This window comes from Benincasa hispida, chromosome 6, assembly GCF_009727055.1.
Source record: "Benincasa hispida cultivar B227 chromosome 6, ASM972705v1, whole genome shotgun sequence".
NCBI classification, from domain to species: domain Eukaryota; kingdom Viridiplantae; phylum Streptophyta; class Magnoliopsida; order Cucurbitales; family Cucurbitaceae; genus Benincasa; species Benincasa hispida.
In genome coordinates, this window is record NC_052354.1 from 6,857,622 (window position 1) to 6,875,623 (window position 18,002).

General features: G+C 36.8%; 1 protein-coding gene across 1 annotated transcript in view; it reads left to right on the forward strand.

Moving 5' to 3' along the window:
- Nucleotides 1-9,181: 9,181 nt before the first annotated feature.
- LOC120079072 overlaps nt 9,182-18,002 on the forward strand; it is a 32,216-nt gene continuing 23,395 nt past the window's right edge. The window contains exons 1-2 of the mRNA XM_039033264.1: nt 9,182-9,235; nt 9,496-9,621. Coding sequence (XP_038889192.1) covers nt 9,182-9,235; nt 9,496-9,621 — 180 coding nt within the window. The remainder of the gene's footprint in view (nt 9,236-9,495; nt 9,622-18,002) is intronic.

Consider the following 18,002-nt stretch of genomic DNA (forward strand, 5'->3'; position numbering starts at 1 on the left):
AAAGAACTCTATTTGAACTGCATTATGACTTAATCCTTATCATTATAAGGGTATGTAAGCAGTTTGAAGGAAACTTTAAGTTTAGTTAAGTAAAAAAAGATCTTTCCATTTAACTACGTTATAACTTGATATATATTCATTAAAAAGGGTACGTATAGATAGTTTGAAGGAAATTTTAAGTTCAATCTAGTAAAAAAAAAAAAAAACTATTTTTTTAAATTACGTTATGACTTGATCCCTATTCATTATAAATAGTACGTAGACAACTTGAAGGAAACTTTAAGTTTAATTCAGTAAAAAAACAAACAAAAAGTAAAAAAAAATGTTTGAACTACATTATAACTTGATCCCTGTCATTTTAAAGAGTACGTAGGTAGCTTGAAGGAAACATTGAGTTTAGTCTAGTAAAAAAAATTGTTAAACTATGTTATGACTCACTGTGTATTATAAGGGTACATATGCAACTTGAAGAAAACTTTAAGTTCAGTCTAGCAAAAATATCTTCAAACTCAAGTTTAAAAGCTTCAATATTGCATCTTCAAGATCAAGAGTAGAGGCTATGACGATGCTTCCTTAAGTCCAAGTTTGGATATTCACCAGTGTTTCTTCAAATTCAAGTTTGCAGACCTCTTTTATGCTTCTCCATATTCAAGTTTAATGGTTGTGTTGCTGCTTCTCCATCTCCAAGTTCGATGGTCGCATTACTACTTCTTCATCTTAAATGTCGATGGTTTAGCTGTTGTTTCTCCATCTCCAAGTTTGATAGTATTGTGTGCTTCCTCATCTCCAAGTTCAATGGTTGCATTGCTGCTTCTCGATGTCCAAGTATGATGGTTGTGCTACTGCTTCTCCATCTCTAAGTTTGATGGTTGTGTTGCTGCTTTTCCATCTCCATGTTCGATGGTTTCATTGCTGCTCATCCATCTCCAAGTTTGATGGTTGCATTGTTGCTCATCCATCTCCAAGTTCGATGGTTGCATTGTTCCTTTTCCATCTCCAAGTGTTACTTATCCGTCTCCAAGTTTGATGGTTGCATTGTTATTTTTCCCTCTCCTAGTTCGATAGTTGCATCACTACTTCTCCATCCCTAAGTTTGATGGTTGCATTGTTAATTCTCTATTTCAAAGTTTGATTGTTGCACGCATTGACGCCTGGAAGGTAGCGCACGATGCATTGACATGTCTATCTACTACGTGTCTGTTACATATTTGCAACGCATCTGATACATATCTACAATACATCTATACATGTTGGCACCTGTCAAAGAACGAAAGACACATTGGCATTTGTCATCCAACGAGCCCAATATACCTTATGACCACCATTGAAGTTGATGCACTAACTTCACAACAAAGATAGAACCAATGTGTCACACCTTGAGTTAGAGCATGGGCGCATGGCAAGGAATGTGGGACACATTGATGTAATGTCAACTTACATTATGATGTTCCCTATAACCTCCATTAGAGTTGATGCAGTAACTTCACAACAAAGAGTGAACTAGTATGTCACAGCCTAAGTTGGCACATGGATGCATGGCGAGGAACATAGAATTCATTAACATATGCCAACATATGCACCAACGTACCTTATAGCCAACGTTAGAGTCGATGCAGTAACTTCACAACAAAAGAAGGACCAATGTGTCATGCCCTAAGTTGGTGCATGGTAAACCATAGAAACATGATAAATCATTTCCATTTCTTTAACTTCACTAAATCTCACATTAAACTTTTACTTAAAACCTTAGTTAAGGTAGAGTAAGCACAAAACACTCAATAACCTTAGTTGATGTAAAGTACTCTCAATATATTCAGTATCGATATTATTCTTACGTGCACATAGAATGCCCCTAAAGGGTTTAACACCCCTTCACATGGCCCAATGCCTATCTATGTGCTAGGGTGGGTCCCAAAGACCTACACACTCTCATATACTGGACCGAATACCTTCTTCTGTCCTTCAATATCAGAGATCCTGTTAATCATGATCAGGATACAAAGCCTAATGGTTTGAAACTACGCTTCAAAAGCTTTAGCATTCATATATAACAATTTCTAGCTTAACAGAAACCATTAACATCATTTGTTCAGCAAATCCCTAGCAATTTATATGCATAAAATCATGAAGATCAAATTTGTTTCTTTATAAGCATATTATTTTAGAAACAAACCATAAGAATTCAAATATGGAAATCATGCTCAAAACCATAACATTATCAGTTAAGCAACTCATTTTCATAAGAAATCATAGTCATAAACCATGAAGAGTTTATTTTTAGAACAAGTGTCACTCACAGTCAATGGTTGGCTCCCAATGGATATAGGCCACTCCAATCTCAGTTTGGCCTCAAAATTAGATCATAGCCCTTGTTTAACCCCTAGACATTGCCTTAGCTCCAATAATTCCTAAATTATCTCCAAATACTCTTAGTATCATCTTAGAGTCCATCCTTATTTGTTATATAGCTAAAAATATATAAAAAAAACATTGAATGGACTCAAAATAGCTCACCAAAATACCCAATGACCAAGGCAAGACCAATAGATAGGTTGATGGTAGCTGGGCACACGACAAGGCAAAGCGTGGGTAGGCTGATGGGCAGCAACTCACGCACAAGGTAGGCTGACAACTGACAACTCACGCACAGGGCATAGACACACATGCAGAACACTTAAGGGACGGTGAACTATACACTAAGTGTTGAGGGATGAATGCAAGGCATTGGACGCATAACACGTTGGGTGGGCGAGACGCGTGTTGCTAAGCATTGGGCATGTGAACAAGTACAATACTGGGCGTAGATGGACGTTGCTGAACGCACTGTGGGTGTAGAGTTTAAGCGGCTAGCGCGTGCGCACGACAATGCACAGGGCGTGTACAATGCGTCAAATGTCACACAATGTGCCTACAAGCTCCCACCAACCGGTTTCTTCAACCTCCAACTGATAGCCCTCTATTTGACTTCCGTATTTCCCGATTGCAATTTCAATACGTAATTCACCATTTTTAGCCAAATTTAACACAAGTTTCTTATATAAAACTCTTAAACAACCTTTAAACAAACTAACCTTTGATTTTGAGTTCCTAAATTCTCTTCAACAACCTGAAATTAGCTCCACACTTCATCTTGCTCAATCTTGCTCGAATCTTTAAACAACCTTTTGTTTTCCTTCAAATTCATCAACTTTTCGATCAAAATTCACCATGCCAGCCCTCCATCATCTTCTTCCTCGATCTCTCTGAGTTTTGGCCGAAGAAATTAATGGTTTGCATAAGTGAATTGGAAGCACTGACCTTCTCTTCTTCACCTTATATATATGCACTGACAACACCTTTCTCTATTCACCTTCAATTCTTGCCAGCTCTTCCTTCAACCTTTTCAACCTAATAATGTTTATCTATTCTCTTTTTTAGCCACCTTTTTAACTACAAATAAACATTAATCACTAAGCTTCCTTCAATCCCCCACAAATTCCCTCAAAATATCTTTAGAATCTTCATAACTCTCTCTCTCAGGTCTCCCTCCCATTCCCAACAAAATTTAAATTTTCTTTTACTCCTAACTCAACACTTAAGTAATAACTCCCTCTTTTTTCCTTAGTGACTCAAGTCCACACAAAGTTAAAGTAGTTCATTTTTCATTTTTCATTTCTTTATAATAGTACTGTCCAAAATGCCCATCTTCCCAATCTAAATCCTTAACTTAAATACATTCTTACATAAAGCATTTAATCCCCACAATGCACTATTTAACACTAACTTAAAATTAGGAAAAAATAGTAAAGAATTGGGGCTTACAATTTACTACCCCCTTATAAGAATTTCGCCCTCACAATTTAGTGAACGTCATAAGGAGAATAAATAAGGGTACTTGGTTTTCATCTAGTCTTCACTTTCCCAAGTGGCTTCTCTACTCTGTCTACCCAAGCTATTTTTAGTTTCTCCTCGATTAACTTCACATTCTCTATAATAGCTTGAACCAACTTTAACCCTAATAACTTCCTTTCTTCTATTTCATCCCAACATATAGGTGTTCTGCATTGCTACTATATAATACCTCATGCGGTGCCATTCTGATGTTGGAATGGTGACTTTTATTATAGGAAAATTCCATCAACAGTAGATGTGAATCCCAACTTCCTTTGAACTGCAGTACACAAGCACATTGCATGTCCTGCAAGGTCTGAATAGTTCTCTCTAATTGGCCATCGATTTGAGGATGGAAAGTTGTACTAAAATGTAATTTAGTACCAAGTGCTTGATATAAGCTAGGCCAAAACTTGGAAGTAAATCTTGAATCTCTATCAGATACAATAGATAATGGAGCTCCATACTGGCTTACTATTTTATCAACATAAAACTTGGCTAACTTATCCAGAGTAAAAATTACCGTAACTGGCAAAAAGCGTGTTGTTTCGGTAGGCCTGTCAACGATCACTTGTATCCCGTAATAACCATTCTGAGTTCGAGGAAGCCTAAATAAGAAATTCATAGTGACATGCTCCCACTTCCACTCGGGTACATGAAGTGAATTTAAGAGTCCTATTGGATTATACTGCTCAAGTTTAACTTGTTGATAGATCAAACACTTAGTCACATATCATCAATCTCATGGTTTATTCCTGCCCACCAGTAATGCCTCTTCAGAGTCCTATACACCTTTGTGCTTCCGGGATGCATAGCATATGCTGTACTATGAGCCTCCTCCAGGATTGCACTCTTTAAAGTTGAATCACTTGGAACACATAACTTATCATGTTTCATCAAAGCTTCATCATATCTCAACTTGTACTTTATCCTTTGCTTCAGGTTCACTTCTTATGTTATCTTCCTGAGTACTGGATCTCTTGGTTGGCCTTTGATAATATCATCAATCAAAGTAGGCCTTATCTGAAAGTGAACAAATAGACCTCCCATTCTACCTACTGATAGGACTACCTTAGCATCCTTCAACTCCCTCAATAGAGACGAGCTAATTGCATTAAGTGAAGCTGATGTTTAAACTTTTTATTTAATGCATAAACTACAACATTGGCTTTCCTGAATGGTACTCTGTTATGCAGTCATAGTCTCTAATCAACTCTAACCACCTCCTCTATCTCAAATTCAACTTTTTTTTTTTTTTATCAAAGATATACCTCAAACTCTTGTGATTAGTGTAAATGTGAAACTTCTTGCCAAACAAATAGTGTCTCCAACTCTTCAAGGCTAAGACCACCGCTGCTAGCTCCAGGCCATGGGTTGGGTAGTTGCATTCATGCTTCTTCAACTATCTCAATGCATATGCAACCACATTTTCTTCCTGCATAAGAATACAACTCTGAGAAGTTCAACAAGTTTTTCCTTACACTCAGAATACACCAATATATCACTGATGAATACAATCACGAACTGGTCAATGTATGGATGGAATACTCGATTCATGAAATCCGTGAAATCTGTTGGGGCATTGGTTAGCCAAAATGACTTTATTAAGAACTCATAGTGTCTATACGTTATTCTGAAAGCCGTCTTTAGAATATCTGACTCTTTAAGCTTTAGCTGATGATATCTCGATCCTGAATCGATATTAAAGAATAATAAAGCATTCCTGAGCTGATATAACAAGTCATCGATACAGGGTAGTGGATTTTGTTAGATTGTATCAGCAAGCAGCAGAAGTAACAAGGATCAATAAGTACTCTAATTCATTAATTTTGGCAGAAACTAAGGCATGCTATTGCAAAAATAAATGGGTTTCAAGTCATACCTTTGTAGAACTCTTGTAATCTCAATTTCCAGCTGCAGATTTCTCCAAATCATGTTGTAAACCACCTCAAGATCTTCCCTACTATTCTCTTGGAGCTTTAGATTGAGTTGTGGGACTCAAAATAAGCTTGAATGAAGGGAATTTAGAGAAGAGCTCACAGCAACAACCCACTTGAAGAACGCTTTCTTCACCAGATTGCACGCTCAAATTCACTCCAATCTTCTCAATATATTGCAAACAATCATGCAGAGAAGATGACTGCATGAAATGCAGCTCATGCTTGGAGTAATTGAAGCCCAAAGTAATGGGTTTTGTGTGAGCAATTTGAAGATGTAATGGAAAAATCCAACTTTCCATTTTTGTGTTTTTCTTAAATCTTTTTCAATTTTCAATTGATTTCAAAAATCAATTTGTTTTCTAAAATTGAAAATATTATTAATTTGACAAAATTAATTTCATAAATTAATTTTCTTAATAAATTTAACAAATAATTATTTAAACAATTTAAACAATTATAATTAATTTAATATCAAATATTAAATTAATTTTACACAATTCCACCTTCATATATTTAAATCATATTTAAATATTAATTCTTCGATTCTGTTTAATTCTTAAAATTAAAAGTGTAATTATATCTCATATAATTACCAATTCCTTTAATTCTAATTTGAACGTTTCAAATTAACTTATCATGTTACTCTAAAGCCAATCCATTTACGAGCTAGTAGGGAGACCTCACGAACCTATAGATCATGGGCTCCAACGATCCGAAATTAATTGGCTAAACTCATTAGACCGAATTAACCCTCATTTGTTAACTAATGGGTCACTCCACTAAAACCCATAGTTGAACTCCCCTCACTGTAGATCTATTATGTCCACTCGATATAACTATGATTAGTAATTTAACCCTTCACAAATTGTTCGTAATAATGGTTGGGTTAAATCTCTGTTTTACCCCCCAAAATTACCTCTTGTTTCTTAATTCCCACTGATCCTCTAATGAACAATTGATTTGTGATCTAATCAACAAATCGAGTCCCTCTCGGGCCAATGAGAAGGTGGAGCCCCTTGTTCAAGACCCAGAATCAACACTTAAGGGAACAACCTTTCTGCTAACCCTAATCGGGTAGGAGTGAATTCTATCTTGCAGGGTTATGTCCCCAGCTATTCATTCGGTCTTATCCCCAAAATGGGAGGCTTATTGAGTAGTGCTGTTGGACTACTCTCCCTCATGCAAATCAAAGGATAATTCCAAACAAACAGGAATTCATGGTTAGCTAAGGATTAAGGTCAAGTTACCTAGGTCATCGCTTTGAAATAGTTAGTCTTAAATAGTAAACAATATTATAAAGTAAGAGTGACTAATTTCGTGACCCGATCTTGTACAAAACTCATTTGCACAGGACGCCCCCACTTCTCATGTCATAACATGTACGAATTCGGATCACTTCGTTTGTAGCACTTTACAACTCTTTGTAACAACTACAGAGTAGGCCGCATCCAATAGTGTTACCAGAATAAGGCACCCAACCTTATTCATATACTATAAATCATTTTGACTATTTACTTGAACCTGATCCACTTTTATGACTCTACATAAAGTTCAAGTACTCATGTAATAGTCAAAGGACTTTTAGGTTTATTGGATTTCTAATAAGCAATACATATAATCAATAACAACTTATTGAATTTTCAGAATAAGTTTTATTGTTACAAATCACAAGTTATAAAACCCAACAGATATTTGTTATGTATTTGAAGGGATCGAATCTCGTGCTGAAGTGCGTGAATGCATGTGCTTTTAATTTAAATTTGGAACATATAAAAAAACACAGAGAACAAATACATATATCTAATTAAGCATATTTTTACAATGGATATTTTCAAGGATAAGGAGATATCTTTGAAGACTTTCTTCAATGTGGTCACAATCTTCCCAATCACGACCAGAACCCCACCAATATGCCTTCCCCCTATTCTCCAGCAAGAAAATGGCTTGTAGGAGCCAATTTTTGGAAGAATAGGAAGAGGATTTTTCAGGGGAACTTTTCCTTTGTGTTTTGATAGATAGGAGATGGTGGGAATTGAGAGTATTCTCTTGAATGAATTTCAGAGAGCAATATTCTTCTTTATATGTCCTCTTACTTCCAATGCATAACACTTATACATATCTCTCGAGGGGAGTTGGAGTAACTCTCTCCTGCTCACTCAATATTGGAGTTAAATTTATTTAATAAATATTAATTAATATTAATTAAAAAATATCATATATTTAATTAATATTATATTTGAACCATATTCAAATTTATTTTCCTCTCATATACTATAGTTTTAATATGAATCTCATTCACATTAACTCTAACCTATAGTTGTAATATGAATCTCATTCATATCAAATCTAACATATAGTTTTAATATGAATCTAAGGATTAAGGAGGGATACCTGATTCTGGTGACACTACGGATACGACCCGCTTTGTAGAGATTTACAAGTGTTGTGAACTACTACAGATGGTTGGTCTTGACCATTCATGTGGAGACATATGAGTGTGGGTGTCCTATACAAAAAGTTTGTATAAGACCGGACCACGAGATGACTAGTCTCTGTATATAACGTCGTTGATACTGGAGACTTACATCTCACCTAAACGACTATAGGTGACATGACCTCGGTCATAGTAGGACTATGACTTATGTTCATTAGAGGAATCAATGGTACTTAAGGAGTTAGATGTAACTACAAGGGCATAAGGGTTATTGGTCCAACTGTACTTACAAGCGATCTGTGAAGGGTTATCGCACTGTTGATTGGTTGATATGGACACATAATATATATGTGGTAAGGAGAGTTCAAATGTCGGTCTTTAGTAGAGTGCCTGCCAATTAACGAATGGTGGATCCCTGACTAAAAAGTTTAGTTAGTTATTCACGTACCATTGGAGTTTCGAGCTACAAGACCATAAGGTCCCCTTGATAGCTCAATCGATTCAAGTTGAGAATCAGTTCTTGGTGTTGATTTGAAATATTCAAATTGACAAGAGGTAATTCAATTATATATCATATGATAGTGTGATGTATTAGATACATCAAGTGGAGGATTAATGTAAATGAAATTTACATTAAGTACCATGAAATAGAAAAAGAGCCATGGTTTATATTTTTCATGAGATGAAATATTAAAATTATAGGTTATAGATATACTATGGTAAGTTGGTTATCATATATATTTATAGTAATATTAATTATTGGATAATTATCTCTTTTTCTCTAATAACCAATTGAGTGGGAGGTTATTGGTAGTTTCATGGTAACCATGAGATAAAAGAAAAAATGTTTTCCTAATTTTAGTAGTTGATGAGTGAGAATTACCACTCTTGGGAATTACTCACGGTTGGTTGTCAAGTGAATGAGATTTAATAAACGATGGCTAAAGAGAGACTAGACGATTGTGGAGTGATACTACATGATAGTCACTCAGTTGGCCGATTGCTAAACGATCGTGGAGCTTCTTCTAAATGATTGGGCATCGTCTATACGATAGATCTTGTCATCTCCCACTTGCTCAATTGTTTACACGATTGTTCCTCCTTTCTCGTCCTTTAACCAAGTTCACACAGAGCCCATACTTCTAGATTCTCACACCGAGAATACCAAGGTAGCCATTGTGGTGGTGTCGTACTCAACTTGACATTGTTCGAGGTTTTGGGAGGTCGTTTGCTGTGTTCGTGTTCTTGAAGATCTCTGAGTTCGTGGTCGTTATGATCGTGTTGTGTTGCGGTCGAATTGTTCGAGCATTCTTAATTGCAGTCTTGCTGATTGTTCGAGCGTTCATGATCAAGGGTGTTGATGATGAGTCTGCAAAGGTATGTATAGTTTTATCCCTTGATCTCTCGTGTAAGCATGCTGTAATTTCATTTTATGCATAGCTTGTATGTTTTCGTTTCTTAAATGTAATTGCTTATGTTCAAATATGATTGAAATTTGGAACGATCATTCCGCTGCTCATGGAAATCCTCACGTCTGATTTCCTTCAATTGATATTAGAGCCATGTTGTTCTGATATTCCAAATTTTACTTCTGTTTTGAACTTCTTTTACAATCGTGGTGGGTTTTCTGCATTGCGTTTAATTGTTAAATGCATTTGTGGATGGTGTTGATGAATGTTTACGGGTTAATTGTCTCTGATTAAAGCTTTCTTTAAATTACATAGTGTTAATTTGTAAGGGCCCTTGTGTTTTTTGGCATAATTAACAGGCAATCGAGTCTGTAATTCAAAATGTTTGAGTTAGTCGAATCATTCATGATGAAGTTTCGAAGCATGAAGATGCGGTTCTGATAGCTTGTAGAAATACAAGCTATTGTAGCCTTTTACTTAGAATTATTAGGGCTAATAAGCAGAATATGCGTTAATATTACTAAGAATTCATGTGGAAATGTGAGCTTACGTCGACCAGCACCGAAAATCCTCACTAACCCTGTATCATGCGTTATTCTACATCAAAGTGTCTATTTTTACAGCTATTGCAGGAATTGATCGCATGCGTTGATCTTAGACCGCCGCAAGGTTGACCTTATGCATTGATCTTCATGAAGACTAGTTCATCGCATGGAATGTTGCATCCACCGAGTGATAATCATGATAGAAGGTTGATCGCAAGGTGGGTGGAATTCATTGACATTTTAGGAGAAATAAGCATGAACACATACCTTGAGAGTGTCAACAAGATAAGGTGATGCTGACATTTCCCATACTGTGACAAAAATGGCAGTGAGCCAGAATGAGGTTATCAATGTTGTCGACGTTTGAGCTCTATAAATAGAGCCTTGGGGCCTAACTTCAAAACATCCGAGTTTCTGCCTTAGGTAGATTCTTGTGATTACAGATAAGAGCATGAGCAAGAGATTCTTTGAGAATTCACTCCCATAAACCTTTCCGAGTGACGATCGGAGCTTCGTCGGAGATAGAGCTCGAGAGAGACGTCTTCACCACTCATCCATGGCACCAGCGCAGCTTTGATGCACTTCGGATGAAAAACAAGAGATTGCTTATATCTAGCCCTTCATCTCTCATTTTATCTTTGTATTGTATTACACTTTGGCTTAAGACATTAATACATTTTGTAATCAATGCATCTCTTTAGTTCCTTCAGCACCATCTTCATCTTCTTCTTCTTTATCATCATTTACCTTCATCGCTGAGTTAAATTTTAATTTCAAGAATCATATACTCAATCATGCAGCCTAGAGATATGACACATGTAGCAAACAATCGAGAGGTGTGTGTTGCACGAGTATAACGAGTTGAGGTATGTAGCAAACACTCTTGGAAGGAACACAGTTAAGGATATAAGCTGCAGTCTCCATTACAAAACCCCAAAACGAGTCTGATAAGGAAGCGTAACTCATCATCGAGTCTCGTTGTTTGTAATTATACACATTGTTTTATGAATAAAATAATTGTTATTTCATTCTGGCATTTACTCATATCGTATAAACAAAGCTCCATGGTTATCTTATGTAAACTCAAGCATGTATATGTGATATACAAGTGGATCATGCTTTAAGTCATAACCTAGATAGGTATGTAGTATAAGAATTAAGGTGGGATACCTGATCTGATGATACTACGGATATGACTCGCTTTGTAGAGGTTTGCAAGTGTTCTAAACTACTACAGATGGTAGATCCTGACCATTCATGTGGAGACATGCGAGCGGAGGTGTCCTATACAAAGAGTTTGTATAAGACCAGACCACGAGATGACTAGACTCTGTATATAACACCGTTGATACTGAAGACTTACATCTCACCTAAACGACCATAGGTGACACGACCTCAATCCTGAGTGTTTTGAGAACTCCTGTCTTTGAGGGCGGTCCTTTGATTAGTATGGGTGAGAGTGGCCAGATTGCCAACTACACATGCCTACCTTTTTGGGGACTTGTCTGATTTGGGAGCTGGGAACTCAATACATAAGATGAAATTCACTCCTTCACCGAAGCAGGGGTAAGTAGAGAGATTGCTCCCTTAAGGGCTGATTCTGGGGCTTGAACATAGTAGCCACAACTTCTCTTTGGAAGAGAGGACTCAGTCATAGTAGGACTATGACTTATGTTCATTAGAGGATTCAGTGGTACTTAAGGAGTTCGATGTAACTACAGGGGCATGACGGTTATTGGCAGAGCTGTACTTACGAGTGATCCGTAAAGGGTTGTCGCACTGCTGATTGGCTAAGATGGACACATAATATATCTATGGTAAGGAAAGATCAGCTGTCGGTCTTTAGTAGAGTGCCTGACAGTTAACGGATGGTGGATCCCATGACTAAAGAGTTTATTTAGTATTCACGTACCGTTGGAGCTTCGAGCTACAGGTCCATAAGGTCCTTTCGGTAGCTCAATGGATTCAAGTTGAGGATCAGTTCTTGGGGTTGATTTGAAATTTTCAAATTAACAAGAGGTAATTCGATTATATATGATATAATTCGTATGGTGTATGAGATACATCAAATGGAGGATCAATGTAAATGAGATTAACATTAAGTGTCATGGAATAGAAAAAGAGTTATGGTTTATATGTTTCATGAGATGAAATATTAAAACTATATGATATAAATATATTATGGTAAGTTAGTTATCATTTATATTTATAATAATATTAATTGTTGGATAATTATTTCTTTTTCTCTAATAACCAATTGAGTGGGAGGTTGTTGGTGGTTTCATGGTAACCGTGAGTTAAAAGGAAAAATGTTTTTCTAACTTTAGTAAGTGAAAAGAAAAGAAGAAAAGATTTGAGATTTCCAATCTTGGAAAATACTCACGGAGAGTTGTCAAGTAAATTAGATTTACTAAGCGACAAATTGAATGAGCTAAACGATTGTGGAATGTTCTTAGGCGATAGACACCCAGCTAAGGGATGAGCTAAACAATCGCATAACTTTTGCTAGACGATCGCTTAGCTTTTCCTAAATGAATGGGCATCGATCTATACGATAGATTCTTCCATCTCCCTTTTGCTCAATCATTTACACGATTGTGTTTCCTCTGTTTTCTACCTTAAGCCAAGTCCACACAAAGCCCACCCTCTGGATTCTCACACCGAGAATACCAAGGTAACCTTCTTGGTGGTGTCATACTCAACTTAACACTGTCAAAGTTCTATGAAGGCCGTTCATGGTGTTCGGTGTTCGTGACCTTGGCGATTGCTTAGTTCAAGTGTGCGGTGTTCGTACAATGTAGCGGTTGTGTTGGACGAGCGTTCGTGTATAACTGTGTTACTGTGATCGAGTGTTCGTGATCAAGGAGCTTGAAGATGGGTCTGCAAAAGTGTGTTACTTTTGTCCTTGATCTTTTGTATAACATGCTATAATTTATATTTTATGCATAATTGTATGTTCTCGTTTGTGATTGTAATTGTAAAGTTCATATACGATTGTAATTTGGAATGATCCTTCAATTTCTCATGTAAATCCTCGTGATCGATTTCCTTCAGAATCATCATTCTCCACTAAACAAGTTTCCAAAACTGTAAATCATATTTACCTTGTTTTGCCTTGGCCTTAGCCTTATTCTTCTCCTTCAACCAACGAGGTCAATTTTGCTTCCAGTGCCTATTCTGGTTGCAATGAAAACATTTTCCTTTTTCACCGGTGCTAGTCGTCTATCCCACTGTGCGACAGGTCGTAGGTTAGCAGGTGTCTTCCCCTTCCCATTACCACCCTTCTTCTTCTTCCACTTAGAAGTGTTAGAAGTAAAAGGTGCAAACTTAGTTGCTAAGGTCGAACCTCGAAGGAACTTCTTTGATGATGGAACAACATTTACCTCACCAACCTTCTTCTCCTTACGTTTCAATAAGGATTGAAATGTTTGCAACTTATTGAGGAGAGTTGTAAGAGTGTTACTTGTTAAGCACAACATTGCTGACAAAGTGCAGGAAGCTATCTGGCAACAAGTGCAGAATGATGTAACCTGGCTACCCTCATCAATGTATGACCCATTAATCTCTGCCACATTGAAAGGGACCATCATGTTCAAAACGTGTTTTCGAACATATATACCCTCCTCCATTTTGGAATTGAAGATGCATTTTAAAGCTTCGTGCTTGAGCTGTCCGAACAGTTGTCCGAACATTCCCCGCAGAGACTCCATGATCTCACGCGCAGAGACCATAGGTGATAACTTGTAGAAATACAAGTTATTTATACTGCTTTATTTAGATATTGCGGCCAAAAGAAAGGAAAGTTGCGTCAATTGTAGATAAATTAGCTAAGAAATGCAAGAATTATAAATTGTCGTCAATACACCCACTGACGCCATTGCGATGGTAGAAGAGAATATTTCAAGTCTGTTTTATAGGAAATCAAGTCACCGCATGCGTTCATGGCTCAAGATAAAAAGAACAACACATCTACGTCGCATTGCGCCAATCATTCAGAAATGAATAGATGATCAATGCAATGACGGCGCATGCAACAATCAATCAAGAGCTAAGCGATTACCACAATCTCAACGACATACGATAATAAAAAATAACACCGCATGCGGGCACACGATCGAAGATGCAAAAGAGCAACGCAATTGCAGAGGATTCTGACACGTGTACAACTGACCGTTGTGCATTTCTGACGGGATTGATCGCGTAACAGAAGGAATATTCACTCCATCATTTCCAGAATTGCCATAACAATAAAGTGGGGTCCACACTACAGAGAGTCAAAGCTAAGCCTATAAATAACCTCTGAAATTCTATTGGAAGATATACTTGATACAGGCATATTTTGATATTTGTATTTTGAGAGAGAGACTGGTCTGAAGATACTGATCGGAGAAGATCCGAGAAGATTTAAGAGACAAGGCCGAGAGGTGAGTCTCAAGACAAATCCTTTCAATCCTCACCGTTGAACTCTATACTAAGATCACTTCTACTAGACGAGCAAGCCCGAGAGGGAAGCTCTTCTCTTCATCCATTCCATACGCCGACAAGCAAACCACCGTCCAGATCTGTGTCAAGACGTTGGCACTCTTCTGTATTTGTTTCTATCTTTTTATAATCATTTGTACTCATCTTCTTAATCTCTATCATTCACACCATGTATCAGATGCTAAATTTTAATATTGAATGTCATGATCATTTCCATCCCATCTTTCTGTCTATTTCCGTTCATCCGTAAATTGCTTTCTTCATGATGTTTCTTAATCCCCTGGTAATTAGTACAAATTGAGCAAGTAAATAAATTGGGTTAAGGAAATAAATATGTTTAGCTAAAGCATGCTAGACGACATCTTCACTTGTGAGAGCTGAAGTGAAGATGCCATTCCTCCTGTCGATAGAAGGTTGGAAGAATGCGTTAACTAAAGCGAGAAATAATTTCAGAGATGGAAGCAACCTTGTGTTCATTACGTTCATCCATGTTTCAACACAGAGTGTGGGAACACGGCCGATCACCGAGAGGTGTACGCCAAGGGAAAGTGAAACCGTAGTTATGTCTTCAATGCAATTCACAACTTGCGATGTTTATATTAGTTATCTTTTCTATTTCTGTTTCATACATAAAGACTTGCCACCGCATACCACGACCCTTTGTATAATCTTCACAGTCAGTCTCAAACTTAGTATCATGTATTAGTATCATGTATCTTGTATCATAATAACTTAGGTTTACTTTTAGGCACTTTTATCTTATTATCGCAACTTTACTTTACTGCACAATTTTACTTTACTGAAACTTTAAATACCTGTATAAGCACAACTTTTATTAATTGAAAAACCTCTGATCGCATATATCACGAACATAATGCATTAACTAAGCAATCTCTGTGTTCGACCTCGAATTACTCCGAGAAACTTGCGGTGGAATTATACTTGGTTTTAGTGCAAGGAAACTTGTGACAACGCATAGCATACTACAAGCATTCCATTAATAACGCATACATCTACAAGTAGTATCGCATAAAGTATGAATAAGCATCTCACAGCATCCACATTCTATTTCCATCCCAAGTCAACAAGTTTATGGCAACATGAGTTTGCATGATTCACATTCATCATTATCCATATTTGTCCACATGCTTGTTTTAACAACATCAAATTCTGCGTACCAATAGGCTCATGCTTCTTGGCCAAAACGTCATTCAGACTGGCCAAGATGTAAGCTCGGGCCTTCTTGTTCGTCGGTGTCCATTTCTCATATGCCTCCGAACATTTTAAGTGGCAGTCTGAGTCGGAATAGGAGGACACTCCTCTGTAAGGACGAACCTAAGGTCATCAATGATCATAATGGTATTTATTGTGTTTTTCCAACTAGCGTAGTTTTCGCTAGTCAATTTATCGGCACTTAATAGAGCTAACATGGCTGTAGCCATTTTAATGTTGTTTAAAAACATGAACAAACTTAATGAGTCTATGCATTACCACTTTTAATACCAATTTTAGTTTTAGCAAAATATTTCTTATGCCCTAAGTGAAAAGACATCTATTTTGCAATGATGCCCCAGCGAGGTAGGACAAAAGTCATCAATGGGGTGAACAAGTGGCCCTTCACTGGGATGAGACATTCTTAACTATTAGACAAAAACAACTCTTGTAACTAACTCTAGCAGTCACCATTTTTTGGTCCATAACTGTCAACCTTTAACAATTTCGCGTAAGTGTAACCCCTCATTTTAGGCCCTAGAGTCCTGCCCTAATGCACCTACCGTAGGGAAAAAAACAAATTAGGACAAGAGACTAAGGCGACCTTATCCTATACAAGAGATCAGATGAAGAGTTGTGAAAAACTATCATTCTTTAGGGGGACACTCCCAGAGTGCCTCAAGGCGATGCACAAAACGTTATCCAACCTAATAAGAGAGACAGTGGGATATGTTGTCACACATCTCGCTCCCATTTACTATGAACATTCTCTCCATTCACCTTGGTATTGACCTACCCAAATACCATCCTTTAAAGGGACACTCCCAAGGTGCCTCGAGGCCGAGGATATATCTCACGATGTGAACATCAGGGAGAAATGTGAAGAGGTTTCAGTGAAGTATCATATACCCCAATTACCTCCCACTGAATGTTATACCTAGGGATTCATTAACTTAGACAATCTGGCACTGATTTTATCCTATACCCCAATTACCTCCCACTGTATGAGTTTAATTTGCTAAAAACCCACTATTGTCTTTGATAATTAAACAAGTTCGAATCAAGTCCCATTAAACACTTTAACAGGCTATCATCAATTTTGCATGTATGCATCAAATCTATCTAATTCACCTTTCCAGGTAGGTTTCCAGATAGGGGTGTTCCGTTTCCGTCAGCTTAAGTACCCCAGTCTAGATAGAACTCACCTTAGACAAAAGATCCCTTATAGATAGATTTTGTACATATTTAATCTTTTATTAGTCAATTTAATCCTATTAAACTGACTAAAAGATTAAACCTTAGATTTTTTATCTCATTAGAACCGTGATCTTAGGTCTATCTCCATCAAATTTTAAAACACTTTTAAAACCTTATTCAAGCCTAAGTTTGCATGCATGTCTTTCTTATTGATTTTAGTTCATATTTCCATTATAACTCTAAAAGAAACAACCAAAATCATCCACATTGGTAAGCTAGACTAGGTATTTATAACTCTTATAAATTTAACCTATGTGTCATGCTTCATGCAATGTCCATTCATTACTATATATATCTCTTATATAAAGAAGTAATGAACTAAGCATACATGCTTCTATACACCCTTATATTATAATACTGATAATATAAAGATGATGCATGAATATGCTTAATTCATGCATAAATATAACTCTTATATTATATGATGCATGAGCATGCTCTTAAGTAATTTAATCATGCAAACTACTATATCATAACTCTTACAATATAAAGATGATGCATGACCAATGCATAACCTATGGTGGGATTTAAAACTATATGGCATGCTATATGACATATAATAAATGCATACATCTCATGTACATTCACCAAAATTAATGGACCAGGATGATTAGCCTAAAAAAACCAGAAATTAAATCTATCTATTACATTAAACCATCTGAGTAAACTGGTTCAACAAGAGAACCAGGTCTTGAACCGCCCAGACGAAGTCTCCTTGTGATCGTCTAGCAAATGGTCGAGTAACCACGATCGTGTAGCAACGATCGAGTACCTTTGACTATGGGATGAAACATGAAGGCCACTAGATCGTGCAACGCACCAAGTTTAAAATATAAGTTTAAACGATCGTGTA